Raw genomic sequence first — 20,066 nt, 5'->3', positions numbered from 1 at the left:
GTTGCAGTCTCCTGCTGTTACCTTCTAACAGACTTACTGTAGTTCTAACAATTTTTCTTTTTATGTATTTTGAGACTATTTGATTAGATATATACAAGTTTAACATCATTTTCCCAGTGTATTGGAACTTTTCTATTATGGCGTGATCCTTTCCATTTTAATTTTGCTTAATTTTGCTTTTTGTCTTGGGATCAGTTTTGTCTCTTCCACCTTTCTTTTGCTGGTGATTTACCTGGAATATCCTTTTCTTCATTTTACTGTCGCTTTTTCTATGTCCTTAAACTTTTGGTGTCTCTTATAAAGAACATATTAATGGATTTTTCTTTTAATCCAGTCAGTTTATGTCTTTTAATTGGTACTTTTAGAAGTTAGTTCAAGTCTCTTGGTGGACAACTCAGTTTTTATTTAAAATTATTTTTATTTTACTCTTGTTCTGGAGAGGTAATTTTGATGAGTATATAGTTCTAGGTAGATAATTTATTTTCTGTCCACATGGTGAAGATATTCTTTTACATAAAGTACAAAGTCTGCTGCCAGTTTTCTTTATGCTTCTTGAAGAAAATGTTCCTTTTCTTTTGACTGCATTGGATTTTCTGGCTTTGGTGTTATATCATTTCACTTCTAAGTTTAAATGGAGATTACTTTTTATTCATCCTCTTGGATACACCTATTCCCTGATTCTGAATTTTGTCCTTCATGTCATCCAGAAGATTCTGAGCCCTGTGTTCTTTAAATATTGTCTCTCTTTGATTTTATCTATTCTCTCCTTCTGGAAATTTAACTGGATATATATGTATTAGACTGTTCCCAGATAAGGTACTTTTCATCTTTCATGTTTTTCATTTCTTTTTCTCTTTACCAGAATTTACAGTGCTGGATAGTTTCATCATGCACGTTTTCTAGTTTATCACTTTTCTCTTCATCTGTACCTAATCTTCTCTTTAACCCATCATTGTTTTTCTTTTACTTTTGACAGTTCTATTTTTAATTTCTAAAAGTTCTACTTGTTTTTTTTCCAAATATATTCATTTTTTATATTCTCATGTTGGTGGCTCATTTTTTTTAGTCCATGGCTAATCTGTAGATTGTGTCTGGCAATCCCAGTCTCTCCTGTCCTTAGGGGTCTAAATTTATTGCTTGTTTTTCTGTTTTTTCTCCCTCATGGTGGATTGTCACTTCCTGTTCTTGGTGATCATTGATAATGAATTCCTGTTTGATCTTTCTCTGTGGAAATCTTGACAGTCTGATTTGGGGGTGCTTTTCTTCTGATAGGATTTGGGTCAGCTTTGGTTGGGGGCCAGGGAGTTTCATGGACCACTTTTCAGTTCCCTCGCTTTGCTTCTGGCCCAGGGCTCAGTGTCCTGGTCCTACTGCTGCTCCTAGCATTACTGCTTATAGCTTTTGACTGTCAGATAGAGGTTTGTTGCTTTTGGTGGAAAAGGGTGACTTTACATGTTCCCTATTTCTATGAGCTCAGCAAAATTAAAAAAATTTAAAATCTTGGATCCACTTTGTTTTGGAGTGATAGAGTCCCCCATTAGTTCTTGCTAACTGATGAAATCAGAAGTCCCTTACTTTAATTTTAGTAGTACATTTTTATTTTAGTTTGTGTTAGGAAAAAAATTCTGTCCTCCCAAATCTAAGATTTCTTGGTGTATCAAATTTTCTATTAAAATAAATTTACATCTAAGTTAAAAGTTGAGTTATCCTAAAGAAAAAGATTAAATAAATAACAGTACAGGTGGCAAGTGGATTTGGCAAAGTTTTCTACTTTGAGGAATGGGAATAAGAAATAGGGGAAACACTGAGCTAGGGAATCAAGGTGAGTAGGGCACAGTGTACCCTCTGGACCCGAGTGAACCTACAGAGATAAACCTGTGATGACCAAACAGTGTGGAAACTACTGCAAAAAAGATATGGGCAGGGTGCTTTGGGCTTACAGAGAAGAGGCACAGAAATAAACTTGGTAGTAGTGAGAAGAGCAGGAAATGCTCGTGGAATTTATTATTACGGACTGGTAGGCATTAGGTGATTGCAGGATAGGGTTTGTTTAGGAATGACAAGCAGTTGAATATGATGGCTTCTGAGTTGGATTTCATGGAGTGACTGGAGATAAAAGCAGGAACAGGATCACAAAAGGCCTTCTATGCAATAGTAGGAAGTTTGGACTTAATTCTGAAGATGAAGGGAAGGTGTTGAATAATTTTAAGCAGTAAAATGTTATGATCAGAGTTTTAGAGGATATCAAGATTGAAGGCAGGTCACCAGTTAGGACTGCTTGTTAAATTAATTCAGAGGAGAAAAGATGAAGCTACAACTAAGGCAGTGGCACTGGGCATGAAGAGGTGTATGTGTGCTAATTTTAGAGTTCTTAGGGGGTAGAGATTACATGACTTCGTGGTCAGTTGGATAGGAATGTTGACAGATACTGAGGAGTCTAGATTGATCCCCAGATTTCTAGTTTGGGTAACCAGATGGCATGTAGAGCAATTAACTGATAGCATACAGAAAGAGGAAAGAATTTGGTTTTATTTGGTTTTTGAGGAAAAAGATGTTTGTTTTTGAACTTAGTGAATCTGAGAGGCTCGTGAGACATCTTGCTTAAGATCCAATAGCAGTTGACAGGGATGGTCTAGAAGTCACGAAAGTCACGAGACACACCCTAGCCCAGAGAGATTTGAGAGTCTTCAGCATTTGGACGTCTCAGCCTTTGTTTGCTACAGTGCGATACGAGATAATTTAAAGTGGTACATAGATAAACACTGGAAAGTTTTTTAATAGTTAGGAATTTATTCTAATGTGTATGGAAAACATAAGTTATACATCAAACCTGTGATATCATGGATATTATCGCTTAGGCCAAGTGAACCCAATAAAAAAGAAATATTAAGTGAGTAAAAATACATGTGGTATGTGGAAATGGCACAAATTATGGTGAAGCTATGCAAATGATGGAAGTTCAGAAAGTGCTGTTTTAAGCCATGAGTGTGGTGGATAAAGTCACCCAAGGAGAGAGTAAGCGTGGAAAGAAAAGAGAGTTGACATTTGGGTGGCGGGGATTGGAGAAGAAGAGCCCATGGAGACTGAGGAAGAGCAGCCAGAAGAATAGGAGGAGAACCAGGAGAAGATGGTCTTTGGAGTCCAAATGAAGAGTTCTGAGGAGGAGGAAGTGGTCAACAGCGTCAAGTAAGTTGTAAGCTGAAAAGTACTCTCTGGACTTAGCAATTAAGGTAGCCATTTAGCTAGAAGCATCCAAGAGTGGATTTTTAAAAATACTCATCTAATATTAATGATAGCTGATATTTATAGCGTTTCCTGTATACCATGTCTTATTCTAAGCACTTTAAATGTGTTAACTGGTTAATTATGTAGATAGTGTTGCTATCCCATTTGATATGTGAGGAAACCGAAGCACAGAGAAGTTAACTTGCCCAAGATCACACATTCAGGAAATAGGAGAGTCAGGATTCAAGCCCAGGCAGTCTGGTTCCAGAGATCATGCTCTTAACCACTATGCCACATCACCTCTCTAGTTAAAACCAAATAGAAAATAAAAATTACACCAATGTCATAAGTACAGTACAGTTGGTGTAGGATGTGGTATCAGTGAGATCTGCCAGGCTGTGAATGACCCATGTCACAATGACTTAGTCTGCTGGGTATGAGCACATTAATTGTATGCCATGATGGTGATGTATGGGCTGTGACAGACAGTTCTTGGCTCTTTCTGGATTTATATACAAAAAATGTTTGTAATACAAATGAGCTTACAACTGTGTATATTTCCCAGGATAGCATATGTCCCATATTATGTGCAGTACTTTGGATGCTAAAATGTCTTTTTATTTTTTCCAGTCACTTTTCACTTTTGAACTTACATTCTAAACTCTGGAAATGTTGTTCATCCAGAGCAGGTCAGGTGCCAGACATTATAGATAACCAGTCTGTTATAGAAGGTCACTGATGACCTTATTGAAAGTGGTTTCCTTTGAATGGTAGCAGTGGAAACCGAATTGTAGGAAACTGAAAATGAATGAGAATGGAGGATTTGAACGGGAGAAAAGGGAAAAATTCTTGATGAGGTTGAAGAATGCCTGTGGTAGGAGATAGGGGAGACATGGGCCATAATGATTCCTGGCTGTGGTCGGAGAGGAGCTAATCAGAAGTCAAGATTTATAAACTGATTTAGAGCTGAGCAGTGATCTGAGGTGTGGTCTTGGGAAGAACCTAGGTGAGGTGGGCAGTGAAGTTCATTTCAGTTGAGGAGGTAGTTAAACTGCAAGGCCAGGGTCTTGAAGGGGTCGTCTACATGGGCCATGATGTGGCTGGGATGATAGAATTTGGAAGAGAGAGGGGAACGCTGAACTGGTTGCCAGTATTCTTAAACATGACAACCGCCAAGAGATAACTAGGTGGCAATGACAAGGAAAAGTAGATATTATAGTGAAATACAGTTGTTTGAGACGAGAGACTGTGGTATCAGAGGGCCTGCATTTGAATCCTTTCAAGCTCGGTGACCTTGAGCGAATTACTTAATTTTACCAAGAAGATTTCCCATCTATGCAGTGGAGATGATGATAAATGGACCTGAGAAGAACTGCTGTGAGGATTAATGAGATGATCCATGTAAAACGCTTGGTATGATATGTGACAAAAAGACATAGTTTGCTAGGAAGATTGTTATTGTTCTTCACGTCTGATGTTGTGAGGTTTTCATACAGCAAATTGGACATAATAAAAAGGATTAATTAAATGGCTTTGCATTTCGAGAACGGATGGTGGTCTTGCTTGGGAAAAAAGGAACTTGATATGTCCTAACAGTGGGATAACAGTGGTGAGGTGAAAAGGTATAAAGAATGAGTTAATGAAGGTGCTGATGATGATAGGAAAAGAAAGCCATTAGTTGGGAAGGAGTTAGAAGTAATAAAATGATGCTGTTTTCAGTGATATTTAGGTTTTCTAGCTGTTCTGATAGCTGTTAATCTTACTGAACTTTCTTCAGGGAAAAAACCTTAGTCTGAAACTCCAGCCCTAATTCCCCTTTTCCCCCAATGAAGTAATTAGTTTTTAAACATAGTTGTTGATAGTGTGAGGGTTTTTGCCCACCTTTGCAATCTAGCAGTGCTTGACTGTGTGTCATAGTAGTTCTGAGGTTGTTAGGCGGAGCAGTTGTTAGGAGGATGGAAGGTCCGGATGCGGCTGTGGGGAATTAGATTGACAGACTCACCCTGTACCACTTCAGCTCTGCCCCTTTGCCCAAGACAGAAACACACTAAAGGATGGGTAGGAGAATATGAGCAGCTGAGAGGAAACTGTTGTCTCAGTGGAGTCAGAATTTACTTCCAGCCAGGAGGCCGAGAATGTAGTGGAGTTTGTGTATGGTGAAATGTCATATTTCACAGGGTGCAGGAAAAGCAGATGGGGTATAAGGACGGCAGTGGAAAGATGTCTTTTGTTCATTCAGCAAACACTTGTTTGAGGGCTTCCCATGTGCAAGGCACATACAGATGAATAAGACGCCCTTAATTATCTTCTATCTAAAGGAGATGTGTAAATAGATCAATTCAGAGCAGAGATGGTGACTATGTGAACCTAAGGAAAAGAAGAAATAGGTTAAACTGTTATTTGAACAGAGTTAAGGGGAAAGAATAGCAGAATGAGGATGAGAATCTTCCAGAGTTTCAGTGTTCTAATTGGAATTAATTCCCTGGGGCTTAAGTTCCAAGTATTTTTCTGTTATACAGTAGAAGCCAGGAACACTGCGTCTTATATCATCACAAATGATGTAATTACTTATTTGTGTTTGTTTTTTTTTTTAGGATGGTTCACCATGGATGATTTTGCCCTGGGAGATTTCACCGTAGCAGATTATGCCTTGTTAGAAGATTACCCATATGTGGACGATTGTGTCTTTGCTCCTAAATTGACGTCCAATGATTATGTTCGTGTGACTCAACTTTACTGTGATGGAGTAGTAAGTAGATTTGTTGACTTTTTGTTTCTAGCATTGTGTCTTCTTAAAGGTTTCTAAAAATTTATTTATTTTTTATTTTTTGAATTGTCTTTTTAACTTATTTTTTATTGAGGTGACATTGGTTTATAACATGTACATTTCAGGTGTGCATCATTATATTTTGACTTCTGTATAGACTACATCATGTTCGCCACCAAAAGTCTAGTTGCCGTGTGTCACTGTACGCATGTGCCCCTTTACCCTTTTCATCCTCCTGCCACTCTCTTCCCGCCTGGTAACCACCAATCTGTTCTCTCTATCTGTGTGTTTGTTTATCTTCCACTTATGAGTGAAACCACACTGTATTTGTCTTTCTCTGACTGATTATGCTTAACATAACACCCTCACGTCCGTCTGTGTTGTCGCAAATGGCAAGATTTCATCTTTTTTTATAGCTATAGTATTCCATTGTGTGTGTGTGTATCTACCATGTCTTCTTTATCAATTCATCCATCGTTGGGCACTTAGGTTGTTTCTAAGACTTGGCTATTGTGCATAATGCTGCAGTGAACATAAGGGTGCATTTGAATTGGTATTTTCATGTTCTTTAGGTGAATACCCAGAAGTGGAATAGCTGGATCATATGGTATTTTTATTTTTAATGTTTTGAGGAATGTCTATACTGTTTTCCATAGTGGCTACACCAGTTTGCATTCCCACGAGCAGTGTATGAGGGTTCCCTTTTCTCCACATCCTTGCCAACAATTATTATTTCTTGTCTTTTTTTTTCCCCCTGCTTTATCTCCCCAAACCCCCCCTGTACACAGTTGTATATCTTAGTTACAGGTCCTTCTAGTTGTGGGATGTGGGCCGCCACCTCAACATGGCCTGACGAGCGGTGCCATGTCCACGCCCAGGATCCGAACCTGGGCCGCTGCAGCAGAGCGCACGAACTTAACCACTCGGCCACGGAGCCGGCCCTCTTGTCTTTTTAATAATAGCCATTCTGATGGGTGTGAAGCGATAACTCATTGTGGTTTTGATTTGTATTCCCCTAACAATTAGTGATGTTGAACATCTTTTCATGTGCCTGTTGGCCATCTGTGTATCTTCTTTGGAAAAATGTATATTCAGATCCTCTGCTCATTTTTTGATTGGCTTGTTCGTTTTTTGTTGTTGACTGTATGAGTTCTTTATATATTTTGGATATTAACCCTTATTGGATATATGATTTGCAAATATCTTCTCCCAGTTGGTAGGTTGTTTTTTTGTTTTATTCATGGTTTCTTTTGCTGTGCAGAAGCTTTTTAGTTTGATGTAGTCCCATTTGTTTATTTTTTCTTTTGTTTCCCTTGCCTGAGGAGACATGATATTCAAAAAGATGCTGCTAATGCTGATGTCACAGAGTGTACTGTCTATATTTTCTTCTGGGAGTTTTATGGTTCAGGTCTCACATACAACTCTTTAGTCCATTTTGAGTTAACTTTTGTGTATAGTATAAGATAATGGTCTACTTTCATTCTTTTGCATATGACTGTCCTGTTTTCTCAGCACCATTTATTGAAGAGACTTTCATTTCTCCACTGTATGTTCTTGGCTCCTTTGTTGAAAATTAGCTGTCCACAGATGTGTGGGTTTATTTCTTGGCTCTCAGTTCTGTTTCATTTGATCTGTCCGTCTTTCTGCCAGAAAGATTTTTTTTAAAAATTGAGATATAGTTGGCATATAACATTAGTTTAGTTTCCAGTGTACTAACATGATGATTTGATCTATGTATGTGTTGCAGAATCACCACAGTAAATCTAGTTAACATCCATCACCACATAGTTACAATTTTCTTTTCTTGTGATGAGAACTTTTAAGATTTACTTCTTAAAGATTTTTTGATTTAGAGCTGAGTAAAGATTTTTTTGTGCCACGTAAGTTTTTACCAGGACGTAGGTGTACATGCTTTTGAGGTGATTTCAGAAGGGAAAGTAGGCAGTGCTCAACAACAGGAATGTGCAATGCCAGAGAGTGAGTGGTGGTGAATCTTTTCTGACGGGAGTTTAAAAGAGCTCTCAGGGAGAGTCATAGAAACAGACTCAGTGGAAACACTATGAAAAAGGCATTACACCTCATTTGTTGAAGATGTTGTATTCCAAGTGTGTGAGTAAATGTGCACTGAAATTTTTTAGTTTAGTACTGATCGTTTTTACATTAAAAATAAAGAACTCACGGTCAGCCTGGTGGTGTAGTGGTTGGGTGCATGTGCTGTGCTTCGGTGACCCGAGATTTGTGGGTTTGGATCCCGGGCTGGACCTTATACAGTGCTCATCAGGCCGTGCTGTGGCGGCATCCCATGTATAAAATAAAGGAAGATTGGAACAGATGCTAGCTCAGGGCCAATCTTCCTCACTAGAAGAAAAGAAAATCAAGAACTGTGCTTTGCACTTTACCAGATACAAATCAAGAGTTTTTTTTTTTTTTTTTTTTTAGGGTAGACAGTATAAAGATTATACCCAAAGTGAGAGAAACTTAGGTGAGTACATTGGTATTTTAATTTTAATTTGTTGAAAGACTATCAAGAGGGGTTCATTCATTCAAATCAATGTAGCAGACTTACATATTTATTTAAAAATCTATTCTTACTATTCTTTTACACTAGAAACCAAAACCTTTCTTTGTTAAAATAGAGTTTTAACTAACACTGAAATATGCTTAACATCTAACAGGTTAAAATATTTCAGCTGTTCATTTTTTACCTTTCCATATCCATTTTTGCCTTTTCTCTGTTAACAGTGTTGATTCATTCCGAAAGGAGGCACAGAATATTAATTTAAAACTTTTTTTTTAATTAAGAATTTGACGTCTGCAATATGTGGTGTAGTAAACCACTTTCTGTCCTGCAAGATTACTGTGATGCCATTAAGATACACGTCTTCTGGCCACTTCTGTTTCAACGTCAGAATAGTTCTGTAATATCACGGTTACACCCCTGTGTGGAGGCCACGTAAGTTACCCCATGTTACTCATTTAGTATGAACAGTGGTAAGCATGTTGCCTGGTACCGAGGAATGCTGAGTATAATGGAAAGCTTATGTGTCACTCTTGTATACTGTTCAACATTACTTTTGTTTAGTAGGGTGGAAAAAGTTGATACTTGGGATTTGGATATGAATGAATAATTGTGGTAACATTATAATGAGTGAAATTCTGAAGAGCATTAGGTGGTAAATTTGAAACTGAGTAATGAAAAATTAATATGCTTATTTATAACTATCAGCATTGTAGTACAGAAGAGAGGAAAAAGTGTAGTATTTTATTAATAAACAACTTGTCACTTAGAGTGAAGAAATAGAGAAATTTTTTTTCAAATAGTTTAAATTGAGGTATAATGTGAAGTTAAGTATAAAGCTTAATGAATTTTTATATGAGAACCGAGTCTTTTAAAACATAAATTTGTCTTTAAGCAATTCTCACACTTCTGAGATAAGTTTGAAGAAATTACAACATCTTGAGTTGATGGAAGATATTGTGGATTTGGCAAAGAAAGTTGTGGTAAGTGATAGAATGTTGTCGTCCCCCCTGCCCCAATTTAAAGAATGTAAGTGTTTATATGGTGTCATGCTTATGTTACTAATTTTTAGTGGTTAACATGTAATGGTTTTAATTTGGTTAAGTTGAGATTATTCTGCTATCCATAATTTGTGCTGTGTATTTGAGAGATTGGCTGTTTTCATGATTCTGACATAACATCATGAGAACCAGGACTGCTCCTTATCGCTAAGGATAGAAATTGGAATTTGTCACAAATGGAAGTGTACTCCTGGTTCACAGAAGCCTTTGTCACAAGTTCTGAAAGTGATGGATTCTATCTTGTAAAATAAAATCATGCCACTGTCACCACCACCACAACAAATATTTTTTCTTTGGGGTGAACTTCATCATGTCAGATTTGAGGAGGTGTACTTGTACTACTCTGAGGGTTTTTTCTTTTTGCCTTTAAAGCCATTTGATAATTTTCCTTATTTCAGTTGGTTATGGAGACAAATATTTTTCTTGGTACTATTCTAATTGCAAACTTAAATTTAGGAAGGGCACTCTGATGTTTATTTCCTGCGGATAGTCTTTTGCAGTAACTTAGTGTAGTTTTATTAAAAATCTAGGTGTAATGAACTTTAAAATCCATACATCGAAAAGTTAGACTAAATCATGTTATTATTAGAACCCTATGTAAGACTTTTTGAATTCTTGTTTTAGGGTCTGTAAGAGGTAAATTGAGTGTGAAAGTGCTTGTGGGAAGTGGACTACTATGTACACATAGTAGTATTTCTAAAGTTTGAAATTTTTAGTTCACTAGAAAAATCAAATATAATTGACTGAATAAGGAAAAAATGTGTTGTATTCTTTCTTTTTGTTTTGCAGAATGATTCATTCTTTATTGGAGGCTTATTGAGAATTGGTTATAAAATAGAAAATGTAAGTGTTAACATAGGAACACAGCGCAGCTACTGTGAGTAATTGTCAGTCGTCTCACTGCTCATTGCCCCATGTATTGGGTCCACATGGTCAGTGTTTTATATCTAGTATTTGGTAGTATTGACTTCTGTATTTCGCTTGGGCAATCTCCTTATTTTGGGAGTTTGCGTCATTTTCATTTTTTTCCCATACATGTAGTGTAATTTTGAGCCTCTTATACAGGTCGATTCTTTTTTCTCTTTTAGTATATTTACTTGGCATATGTGCTCCCAAATGAAATTACTAGGTCCCTGGTATGAACATTTTTTGATATGTAATTACTGAATAATCTCCAGATACAACGATAAACCAATTTTTAATGGTACTGTTAACATAAACATTGACTTATTTCCCTTAAGCCTGACACTAGCATTGATAACTCCACTGTTTAATTTCTGAAGTCATTTCAGACACTAGAAGTACAGATAAAATTTCTGTGAACTCTAGATTCTTCATGAATATCATTGCCCTGAGTGTTCATTTGCCCAGCCACGCCCTCGTGTTGTTGTTTATCTCCTATTCTTGTATTTGCCACAGACTTCTTAAAATACTTTGTCCCTTTAGTGAACCTTAATCTATACCTTTAATATTGATATGGGTGGAAGTCCTAGTTTAGATGAAATCTGAGACCCCTCGTTCACCTTGTATTATTGCACTCTTCTGCTACCCAGGGCAGCCTCAGACCAGGTTTTAGACCTCAGCTTCCAGGTCTGTAATCATTGCAGTAGCATCCTGAGCTGTGAGAGCAGCCCGAGGTTGCCTGAAGATGTAACATATGTGAGTCCATGGTATTTGTTAACTTGTATGTTGGGTCTAGCTATTCCAGGTTGCGGGCTGGAGTAATGAAAATATGAGGTTGTATAAGTTTTGTATTAAGGATCTAAAATGCTATGTAAGATAAATTTATAATACCACATGTAAATTTAGAATTAATACCCGAATCACATTCTTCATCCCTCTTTTTGAAACAGAAAATCTTGGCAATGGAAGAAGCTTTGAATTGGGTGAAATACACAGGCGATCTAACAATTCTACCTAAATTAGGAGCAGTGGACAATTGTTGGCCTATGTTAAGTATTTTCTTTACTGAATGTGAGTATAAATTCTTTAAATTATTACTTGACTCAGTTTTTAAAGATATTGTTTGAGAAAATGTAATATGTAGTTACGTAATTTCTTATTTATCTTAGCATTTTTAAAAAATGTTTTTCTCTTGCGAGTAAGAGAAAAGCCTTTATGAATAAGAGAATTTTAAAAATTTTATTGATGTTGTAATAGTTTATAACATTGTGAAATTTCAGTTGTACATTATTATTTGTCAGTCACCATATATATGTGTCCCCCTTTACTCCTTATGCCCACCCCCTAACCCCTTCCCTTCTGGTAACCACTAATCTGTTCTCTTTGTCCTTGTATTTGTTTATCTTCCACATATGAGTGAAATCATACGGTGTTTGTCTTTCTCTGTTTGACTTATTTTGCTTAATGTAATATCCTCAAGGTCCATCCATGTTGTTGCAAATGGGATGGTTTTGTCCTTTTTTATGGCTGAGTAGTTGAACAAGAGAATTTTAACATTATAGTTAGTTTTATTCTGTAGTTCCTGTCTTAATGATTTCTATGACATTATACTTTTTGAAATCCTACCAAATGGATGTCATTACCCAGAGAAAGAGACTACAACTGGGCCTCATGTATTCTCATTCATAAGAGAAATAAGTAACAGAGCTAAAATTATAATTTTCATTTCCCTCATGAATCTGTTATTCTTATGTATGATGAAACTGCCTTATATATTTTTTTACTTTGTGAAATATTTTTCCCTAAAGCATTTGAATGTTAGTAGTATTTTTATAGTATAGTTATATGAATCTTGAAACAGGAAATATTTGACTCTGTACTTGATGGTGACCAATAATTAATTAGCCATCTCCAATGAGAAGAAGGCAAATTTTGTGCTATTGACGTAAGTGTTAAAGAGAAATTAATCTTAAACATGAAGACTAGTTTTTCTGATAGGTTCATTAGATGCTGGGCTGTATTACACCGATGGAAGTGGTTCTCTTCCTTATTCTGTTTTAATTATAAGCTAGATTTTATGATAGAAATAGAGGACCAATATCATGTATTGGGCACTCATGTGGGCTCGTTCCTGACTTTCTCTGGCTGTTCCCTCTTTATAATAGCACTGCAAGGTAGCTCCTGTTGTCCCTATTTTAGAAAGGAGTAAACCAAGGCTTCGAGAGGTTGATATTTCTGCAGTTTAGCACGTAGTAGAATTTAGATGGGGAATCAGGTCTCTGATCTCCAAGCCCAGGTTTTCGTCCTGCCGTCTTGTTCTGTCCTTTAGTATTACTTTAATTTATTTGGTGACCCTCCCAGACCCTTCCTCGAATCTGAAGTTGTAGGTACTTCTTCTGCCTTGGAAACAAATGTGTTTGGCTAGAGGCATAACTGTAGTTTTGTTGCAATAAATTATTTACCACTTAAAAAAATCTTTTTTATAGAACAGCTTAAAATTCAGAAAATGAGGTCTGGTAAACTTTTAAAAAATTCTGGTTATCTACTGCATTTTAATTAATTTTATAAGAATAGCATTTCAAATATATTGTCTCATTTTAACATTTCATTCATGAGAGTCAAAATGTTAAGACAATTTAAATTCTTCATTTGTTATATTAGATACATTTTAGAAAGTAGTTTTCCAGGTTTTTGTTTTCAGACATTTTTATTGAACATTGTGTCAGGTACCCATGGTGCCTAATTATGTTTCTTGAATTGACTTGAATAATTATAAGACCTATTGGAATGTGTTATGACGGAGCAATTGTTTTAACTGCAATGACAACTAATGTAATAATCAACAGGTATTTTTTTAATGCTAGAAAACTGAGATTAGATTCATAGCAAGCAGTGAATCTAAAGTTTTCTGAAGCATTTTATCAGTTACTTATTTTAAATTATTATTTGATACATGTAAAAGATTACAAGAAATGTATTATTTAGAAAATAAAGTAATATAATGAACTTTATGGACCCACTTACCTAACCGAAGAATTAGAACATTAACAATATCAGTTTCTTTTTTTTTAAACAAATGTTCTCTCACTCTCTCCTAAAAATAAAATTTAGACAAGTATCACATAACTAAAGTTGTAACAGAAAACTGCAATTTGCTTGAAGAATTTAAAACTCAAAATTGTGCGGAGTGTATAGAGGTGAGAATAAATATTTACTTGTAAGTATATTTTAAGATTTGCTTATTAGAAGTTTTCTGAACACTCAAGAAGTTTAATAAAACTGCTATCTGAAAAATATAAGAAACTAACATTCAATTATGTTTGAGGGAAAGTTTTAATAAATTTTTATTGGAATGTTTATTCTTTTGGAAGAGGAAAACAACGCATTGATCAGAATTCTCTAGTATTATAGATTTTAAAAGAGTTAATTGAAAATTGAAATTTGATTATTTTTTTAGACTGAAAGGCTTTTAAGTACTTGAAGAAATATGATTTTCTTTGGTAACAGCTTCATCGAGTTGTAATTCACATGCCATACAATTCACTCATGGGAAATATACGTTTTTAACTAAATTTTTAAAAAAAGATTTAGGAAAATATTTAATGTTCCATTTAATTCTCTAACTAAAGCCATTGATATGATCCAATTTATTTTAATTTGTTTATTTTGAAAATTTGAGTGAAGTGAAAAGTTTCAGTTATATCTGTGGCATCTTTGATTTCAGTTTTGCTAACTTTGTTGCCCCATTTTGAGGAGGGGAGCAGTTAATCTAATCAACAATGCTTGTGTGTTATTGATTTATATATTGGTTTTTAAGCACTCAGGTTTATTAAATAATATCACATTTTCTAACCTAAAATTAAAATTCTACCTTACATCTACTTTTTTTCCTACCATATGACAGGTTTCATAAGGCATATTTAAAAGTTACCTGCCAAATACTGTACACAAAGAGATAAATTGTTAGTAATTATTCATAATGTAATGGTTTTACTTACATAATATTACTTTAACAGAGTTAGCATTGAGTCATTAGAAACAGTTTTCTTCGAATATATATACCAAAATATTGAATGTTGTATTCTCATTTTCTACATAAATAATCCCCCAGGATATTTCTGATATCAAAGATAGAAATCCAGAAACATTTTTCCAAAGTATTGGGGTTCTTGCTTGTTTTTTGATTTGTCTTCTTTCACCTTGGTTTCTCAGCAAGGAGAACTAATGAAAATGAAAGGAAATGAAGAGTTTTCCAAAGAGAGATTTGATATAGCTATTATCTATTACACCAGAGCCATTGAATATAGGTAAGAGCAAAATAGAACAATGAGGTGCTTTTTATGTAGCAGATCAGGTTAGAATGCTAGTCAGGAGAATTAAAAGCAAGATGAGGAATTGGAGAATATCTTCAACTCGCTACGTGGGATAGATTTTCTCACCCTCAGGTAGTAGAAGCTTAGAGATGGCCTGAGGAGATGAACTAAACCAAGTCGGGTAACTCAAGCAAAATTGTGAATTTGCTTCCACCCTGCCCCATTTTCTTTGAGGCTTTCCAGTGCAGAGTCAAATGTTCTTTCTCGTTCTCATTTTGCCTTCAACTAATTCCTTCCAAATTATTAACTGACCAAAAAGGGTTAGTTACTAATACTTAAGATGTCACCCATTCAGGGATTTTTGCTTTCAAAGAGGGAACTTTTAAAGGATAATAGTTGGAATTGTTGAGAGAATGCATCTGTTCTCTCTACTTCCTCTTCTGTTTGTTTGGCTGCTGGAATTTCGTAACATTCCTGTAAGGGTGCCCCACCCTTGGGTCCTCCTGACATTGTAGCTGGGCCCCCTGATGTTACTAGTGCAGTATGTCTCATTTGATTGTCACATCTCCCTGTGAGCTAGACAGAAAGGTAGAACTAACTTCATTTTGAATACAGGGAAGTTTAGGTTGATTTGGACAAAATTACTCAGGGAGGACGCGAAGGAACCGCGACTTAGCCAGTTAGGACTCCAAATCCTGTTCTTTCTGCTCTGCCGCACAGATGTCAAGTTTTTGAAAATTTCTTTGTGCCTTGTCTTTTCTATGTGACTTTTGTTTGTTTCTTATGAAATGTCCTTTTCTGACTAAACATTATTTCTTTTAAAGACCTGAAAATCACCTTCTTTATGGTAACCGAGCTCTTTGTTTTCTTCGCACTGGACAGTTTAGGTAAGTTGGTTAGAGTACCCTAATCGTTGAACTGTTCTGCTCAATACTCGTTTTTGAGAAATGTTTCTGTTTTGCAGGTATGCAAGAAAATCCTTCAATAGTTCTGTGGCAGAAATAGTTAAATGGTTAAAAGAGGGCTTTTTTGACTTTATATGTAATAACAATGACAGCAGCAGCTGCTCTCAGGGGTAATATTGCATTATTTTAAGTACTTTACATATGTTATTTAATTCTCACAACACCCTTAATAGGCAGGTATTGTTATCCTCCACATTTACATTTGGACAAACTTATACCATTAGTAAGTAGTGATGCCAGGATTTGAACACAGATCTTATCTGGTGATGTCAAAGACTGTGTTTATAACACCTATATTACCTCCTTTTGCTCTGTTAATCTGTATAGTTGTGGAGGAAGAATTTTTGCTCTATTTTTTCCCCTCTGTTTAACTTGGTATGAAAAAATTAAGGAAATGTTCTTCATAAGTGAAAGAAAGAAAAGAAGTCTCATGGTTTAACTGTAGGAGTGAAATCATAATTAGTTCGTAGTTCCTTATGTTGAACTGAGCTTTTATTTGTTAGTTGAGAAAGATTGTTGACACTGCACCAAGATTTTGTTGTCCCTAAGTTTAAAATTTTTAGGACATAAATTGAGCACTGTAGACTGTTATATTTAGTTCTGTCCTGCCTCAGTGTAAGAAGAGTAGAGGGTGGCTTCAAGAATATATTCACTCAGTAGAAGAAGATTAAAAACAAAACAAACTAAAAACCGAGTTGGAGCCTGAGATCCTCAGAATAAAGCTGCGTAGACATAAGGTCCTGCTTAGTTATTAGCTATAATTCCTATTTGCAGCTGACCTTTTTTGCCCAAAATAAAAAGAAAACCTGAAAAGTGATGTAATTCTCACTGTCCATGAAGAAAGAGGATGCCACTTGCTCAGGTGAAACAGTGTTTTCCTCGTGTTTAGTTGTGAAAGAAATTTCTTATTTTTTTAAAGATTGGCACCTGAGCTAACAACTGTTGCCAATCTTCTCCTCCCCCCTCCAAACCCCCCAGCACATAGTTGAGTATTTTTAGTTGTGGGTCCTCCTAGTTGTGGCATGTGGGACACCGCCTCATCGTGGCCTGACGAGTGGTGCCATGTCCGCGCCCAGGATCTGAACCGGCGAAACCCTGGGCCATCGAAGCTGAGTGCGTGAACTTAACCACTTGGCCACGGGGCCAGCCCCACTGGAAGAACTTTCTTATATGGCTTACAAGTAATATGAATTAAGTGATAGAGTAGAGAAGAATCTCAGCAACATTCCTATTCAAAGCAAAAAACTCCTTGAAAGTGCACTTTTGGGTTTCACAGATAATTTTTTTGGAAAGTTTTCTCATGAAAGAAGAGTCTGATGTCAGTTGTTTTTAGTGAAAACACTTATGTTGGGATGTGGGAGAGTGGGAGTGGGGAATATAGTATATTCCCAGTATGTAGCTTTTAAAAATAACACTTATGTTTTTCTTTTATTATAAACAGAATACATTCTCATGGTAGAAAATTTGGAAAATACAAGAGTTTAAAAAGAAGAAAATAAAAATCACCAGTAATCCAACCACCTCGGAGAATACCTCTGTATTAACGTTATGCAGCTTTTAGATGGCTTAAGCCATGGATAAACTGAGGCTTTCTAGACTAGAGGAATGGATGGGCTTGACAGTCTTCCATCAATACCACTGTCCTCAACTGATTCTGACAAGAAATGAGCTGCAAATGTCTTTAAGTTATTGCCTCTGGCTAGGTCCAGAATTGCAGATATCCTATGCTGTTTGAAGGTGAATCTGTATGCTTTCAAGATGAATAGGTTGGCAACTTGACTAGCCTCTTGTGAAAAACCCAGGCGCCCATCTGAAACCTTGATTGGGCGGAAGGTCATCCACTCTGCGTAGGGGAGCTCCGAGAGCTGAGAGGCAAACCAAGGTGTTTCTGCCCTCTCTCACGAGTGTTGAATGCTAGACACTTGAGGAGCCTCCTAAAACTGCTGCAAAGGAGGTGCATCAAAGTAGAAATACAGAAGCCAGGTAGCCTGGTGAGGTCAAGGTCAAGAGCAGGGTTGTACATCCATCCTTGTACCTCGTTCCTGATGGTCTAGCTTGTGGTTCAACACCATCGAAGTTTTCACTAGAGGCAGGTCAGCAGCATTCCTTCTTGGGCAATCGCCAATATATATTGAATGCCTATTTAATGTCAGAAGCATTGTACCACACTGATTTTGGCTGGTGTTTCCGTCCTCAGACGTTGTTTGTATGACTTGCTCAGTAATGTAGGAGTATGTTTTCTGAGTCCATGGTACATATAACTCCTGATCAAGTGAGTAGATGATGTGACTTCAGAAAGAACACATTGCCAGTGATTCAGACATGCGGTTGGCACAGGAGGACCTGTGCCTTTTAGCTGAGTTACCAATGTTGAGAAATCTTGAAACTCTCACATCTGAGGGTTGGTAGATCTGTCATGGGAATCTGGCTGAGCAGCTGCCGGGGCAGATGGGGGAAAAGCATCTAACCTCCCTGGCGCTGTTCTGAGCACTTTATGTATATTAAGTCATAAAACCCTCAAAATCTTGTGAGGTAGGTGCTGCTGTCTCTATGGATGAGGAAACAGGCATGAGGAGGTCAAGCCAAGTGTCCTCAGACACTAGGTGGGTGTGATGGAGCCAGAATTTGAACCCAGGCAGCCTGGATGCAGAGTCTCTACTATTGATCACCATGGGAAGGTGAAGATAGAATCAAAGGGCAATTTGAAAGTTGAAAAAAAATTAAATAAATGCTCCAAATAGCCAGTAAACATGGTTATCCTTACAGAACATGCCAATTCAAAACTATGAGTCTCTATTTTATATCCATCAGATTGGCAAAAGTTAAAAAAAACCTCACAGTACCAAATGTTTGAGAGGATGTGGAACACAGGAAACTTTCATACTCAGCTGGAGGAAGTGTAAATTGGTGCAATCACTTTGGAGAGCAATTTGGCAAGGTGAAGATGTGCATACTCAGCAGCCCACCTCTAGGCTCATACTCTCCCAACTCAAGTGTGTACCCAAGAAGATGTGTACAAGCCTTCATTACAGCATTGTTTGTAAGAGTAAAGAAATGGAAACAACCTAAATGTCCATCAGTAGGGGAATGGATAAATTATGGTATATTCATACAATGGAATTCTATACAGCAGTTAAAATGAATGCGTTGTTGAGTGAAAAAGCAAGTTGCAGAATGATTTGTACAGTATGATGCCATTTATATAATGTTTAAAAATATGCAAAATGATATGCATATCCATAATTAATACATAGTATGTATTAAAAGTGTTTAAAAAATGCATGGGTATGTTAAACGCCAGGGGAGTGACTGTCTCTGGGGAGGGAAGGATGGGAAACACAGTACGCAGTGGATGTCAACTGTAACAGACTTCTGCAAAAAGATCTGAAGTAAATATGGCAAAATGTTAAGATCTTGCTAAGCTGGTTACATGGGTGTTGATTGTGTTAATGTTTTTCTCTGTACTTTTATGTATACTTGAAATATCTGATAAAAAGTAACACTGTAATTAAAGATGCATATGATAAGATGAAAAAAGGAAAACAATGATCACTAACATCAAGGATAAAATAAGTGAAAAATAATCTTGAAAGGAGAGAAATATAAATATTTTAGGACCAAGGTGGGGAGCCTGAGGTGAGGTATGTGTGGGGAAAATGCTTCATTCAGAAATGGTCAAGGTGGTGGTGGTGGTGGTGGTTTTAGTGCCAGATAGTCACACAGTTTGTAAATCAGACCACTTTTGGGTGGATATAGGTGAGGCCAAGAGCCAATCGGAAGCCTGTCGTTCGTCAGAGATGTGCACCTCGAGGTCTGCGGATGTCACGTGGGAAGTATGCGGAATGGAGTTGGAGTGAGGGAGGGGTGGGTGGAATATTCTGCCTCCTGCCACAGCTTCTCCCTGCTGAATCCTTCAGGCTGAAGGATGTGTGCAGTGTTTCCCAGAATGACTGGTTTGGATGAGATCTGTCCTTTTTATTCCGGTCTTCTAGAAGTTCAGCTTTCAAAAACAATTTGGTAGTAATAGGGCATTTGAGTGATAGTTTTAATTGAAATAATTAGAAATTTTTAAGTTTAGAGGAGAATCTGCAAAAAGCAATGAGGCATATCTCTAGCTTCTGTAGTTACAAGGTTGTGCAAAGTATATGATTAGGCTTTGCCACTTACTGTTTAATTCATTCCTGTGGGACTCACATGTGGAAATTTGAGTTGTTTGGTGGGATGTGATAAATTGTATGAAGGGAAATGTAATTGGAGAAAGTGAAAGCTTACCCTTGGATGTTTTTTTCAATTTACTTTGGAAAATTATGGAAT

At 36.7% G+C, this 20,066-nt stretch overlaps 1 protein-coding gene across 1 annotated transcript in view; it reads left to right on the top strand.

Annotated features, from left to right (window-relative positions):
• The first annotated feature begins 317 nt into the window (after positions 1-317).
• Positions 318-20,066, top strand: part of LOC124234254 (E3 ubiquitin-protein ligase TTC3-like) — a 121,475-nt gene continuing 101,726 nt past the window's right edge. Inside the window, exons 1-10 of the mRNA XM_046651505.1 lie at positions 318-3,186; positions 5,820-5,974; positions 8,432-8,474; positions 8,795-8,945; positions 9,406-9,493; positions 10,361-10,414; positions 11,425-11,545; positions 13,586-13,671; positions 14,687-14,781; positions 15,612-15,674. Coding sequence (XP_046507461.1) covers positions 5,831-5,974; positions 8,432-8,474; positions 8,795-8,945; positions 9,406-9,493; positions 10,361-10,414; positions 11,425-11,545; positions 13,586-13,671; positions 14,687-14,781; positions 15,612-15,674 — 845 coding nt within the window. The 5' untranslated portion in view covers positions 318-3,186; positions 5,820-5,830. The remainder of the gene's footprint in view (positions 3,187-5,819; positions 5,975-8,431; positions 8,475-8,794; positions 8,946-9,405; positions 9,494-10,360; positions 10,415-11,424; positions 11,546-13,585; positions 13,672-14,686; positions 14,782-15,611; positions 15,675-20,066) is intronic.

This window comes from Equus quagga, unplaced genomic scaffold, assembly GCF_021613505.1.
Source record: "Equus quagga isolate Etosha38 unplaced genomic scaffold, UCLA_HA_Equagga_1.0 73442_RagTag, whole genome shotgun sequence".
NCBI lineage: Eukaryota > Metazoa > Chordata > Mammalia > Perissodactyla > Equidae > Equus > Equus quagga.
The sequence above is the reverse complement of the archived record's forward strand: the minus strand, read 5'-3'. Positions and strand labels throughout refer to the sequence as shown.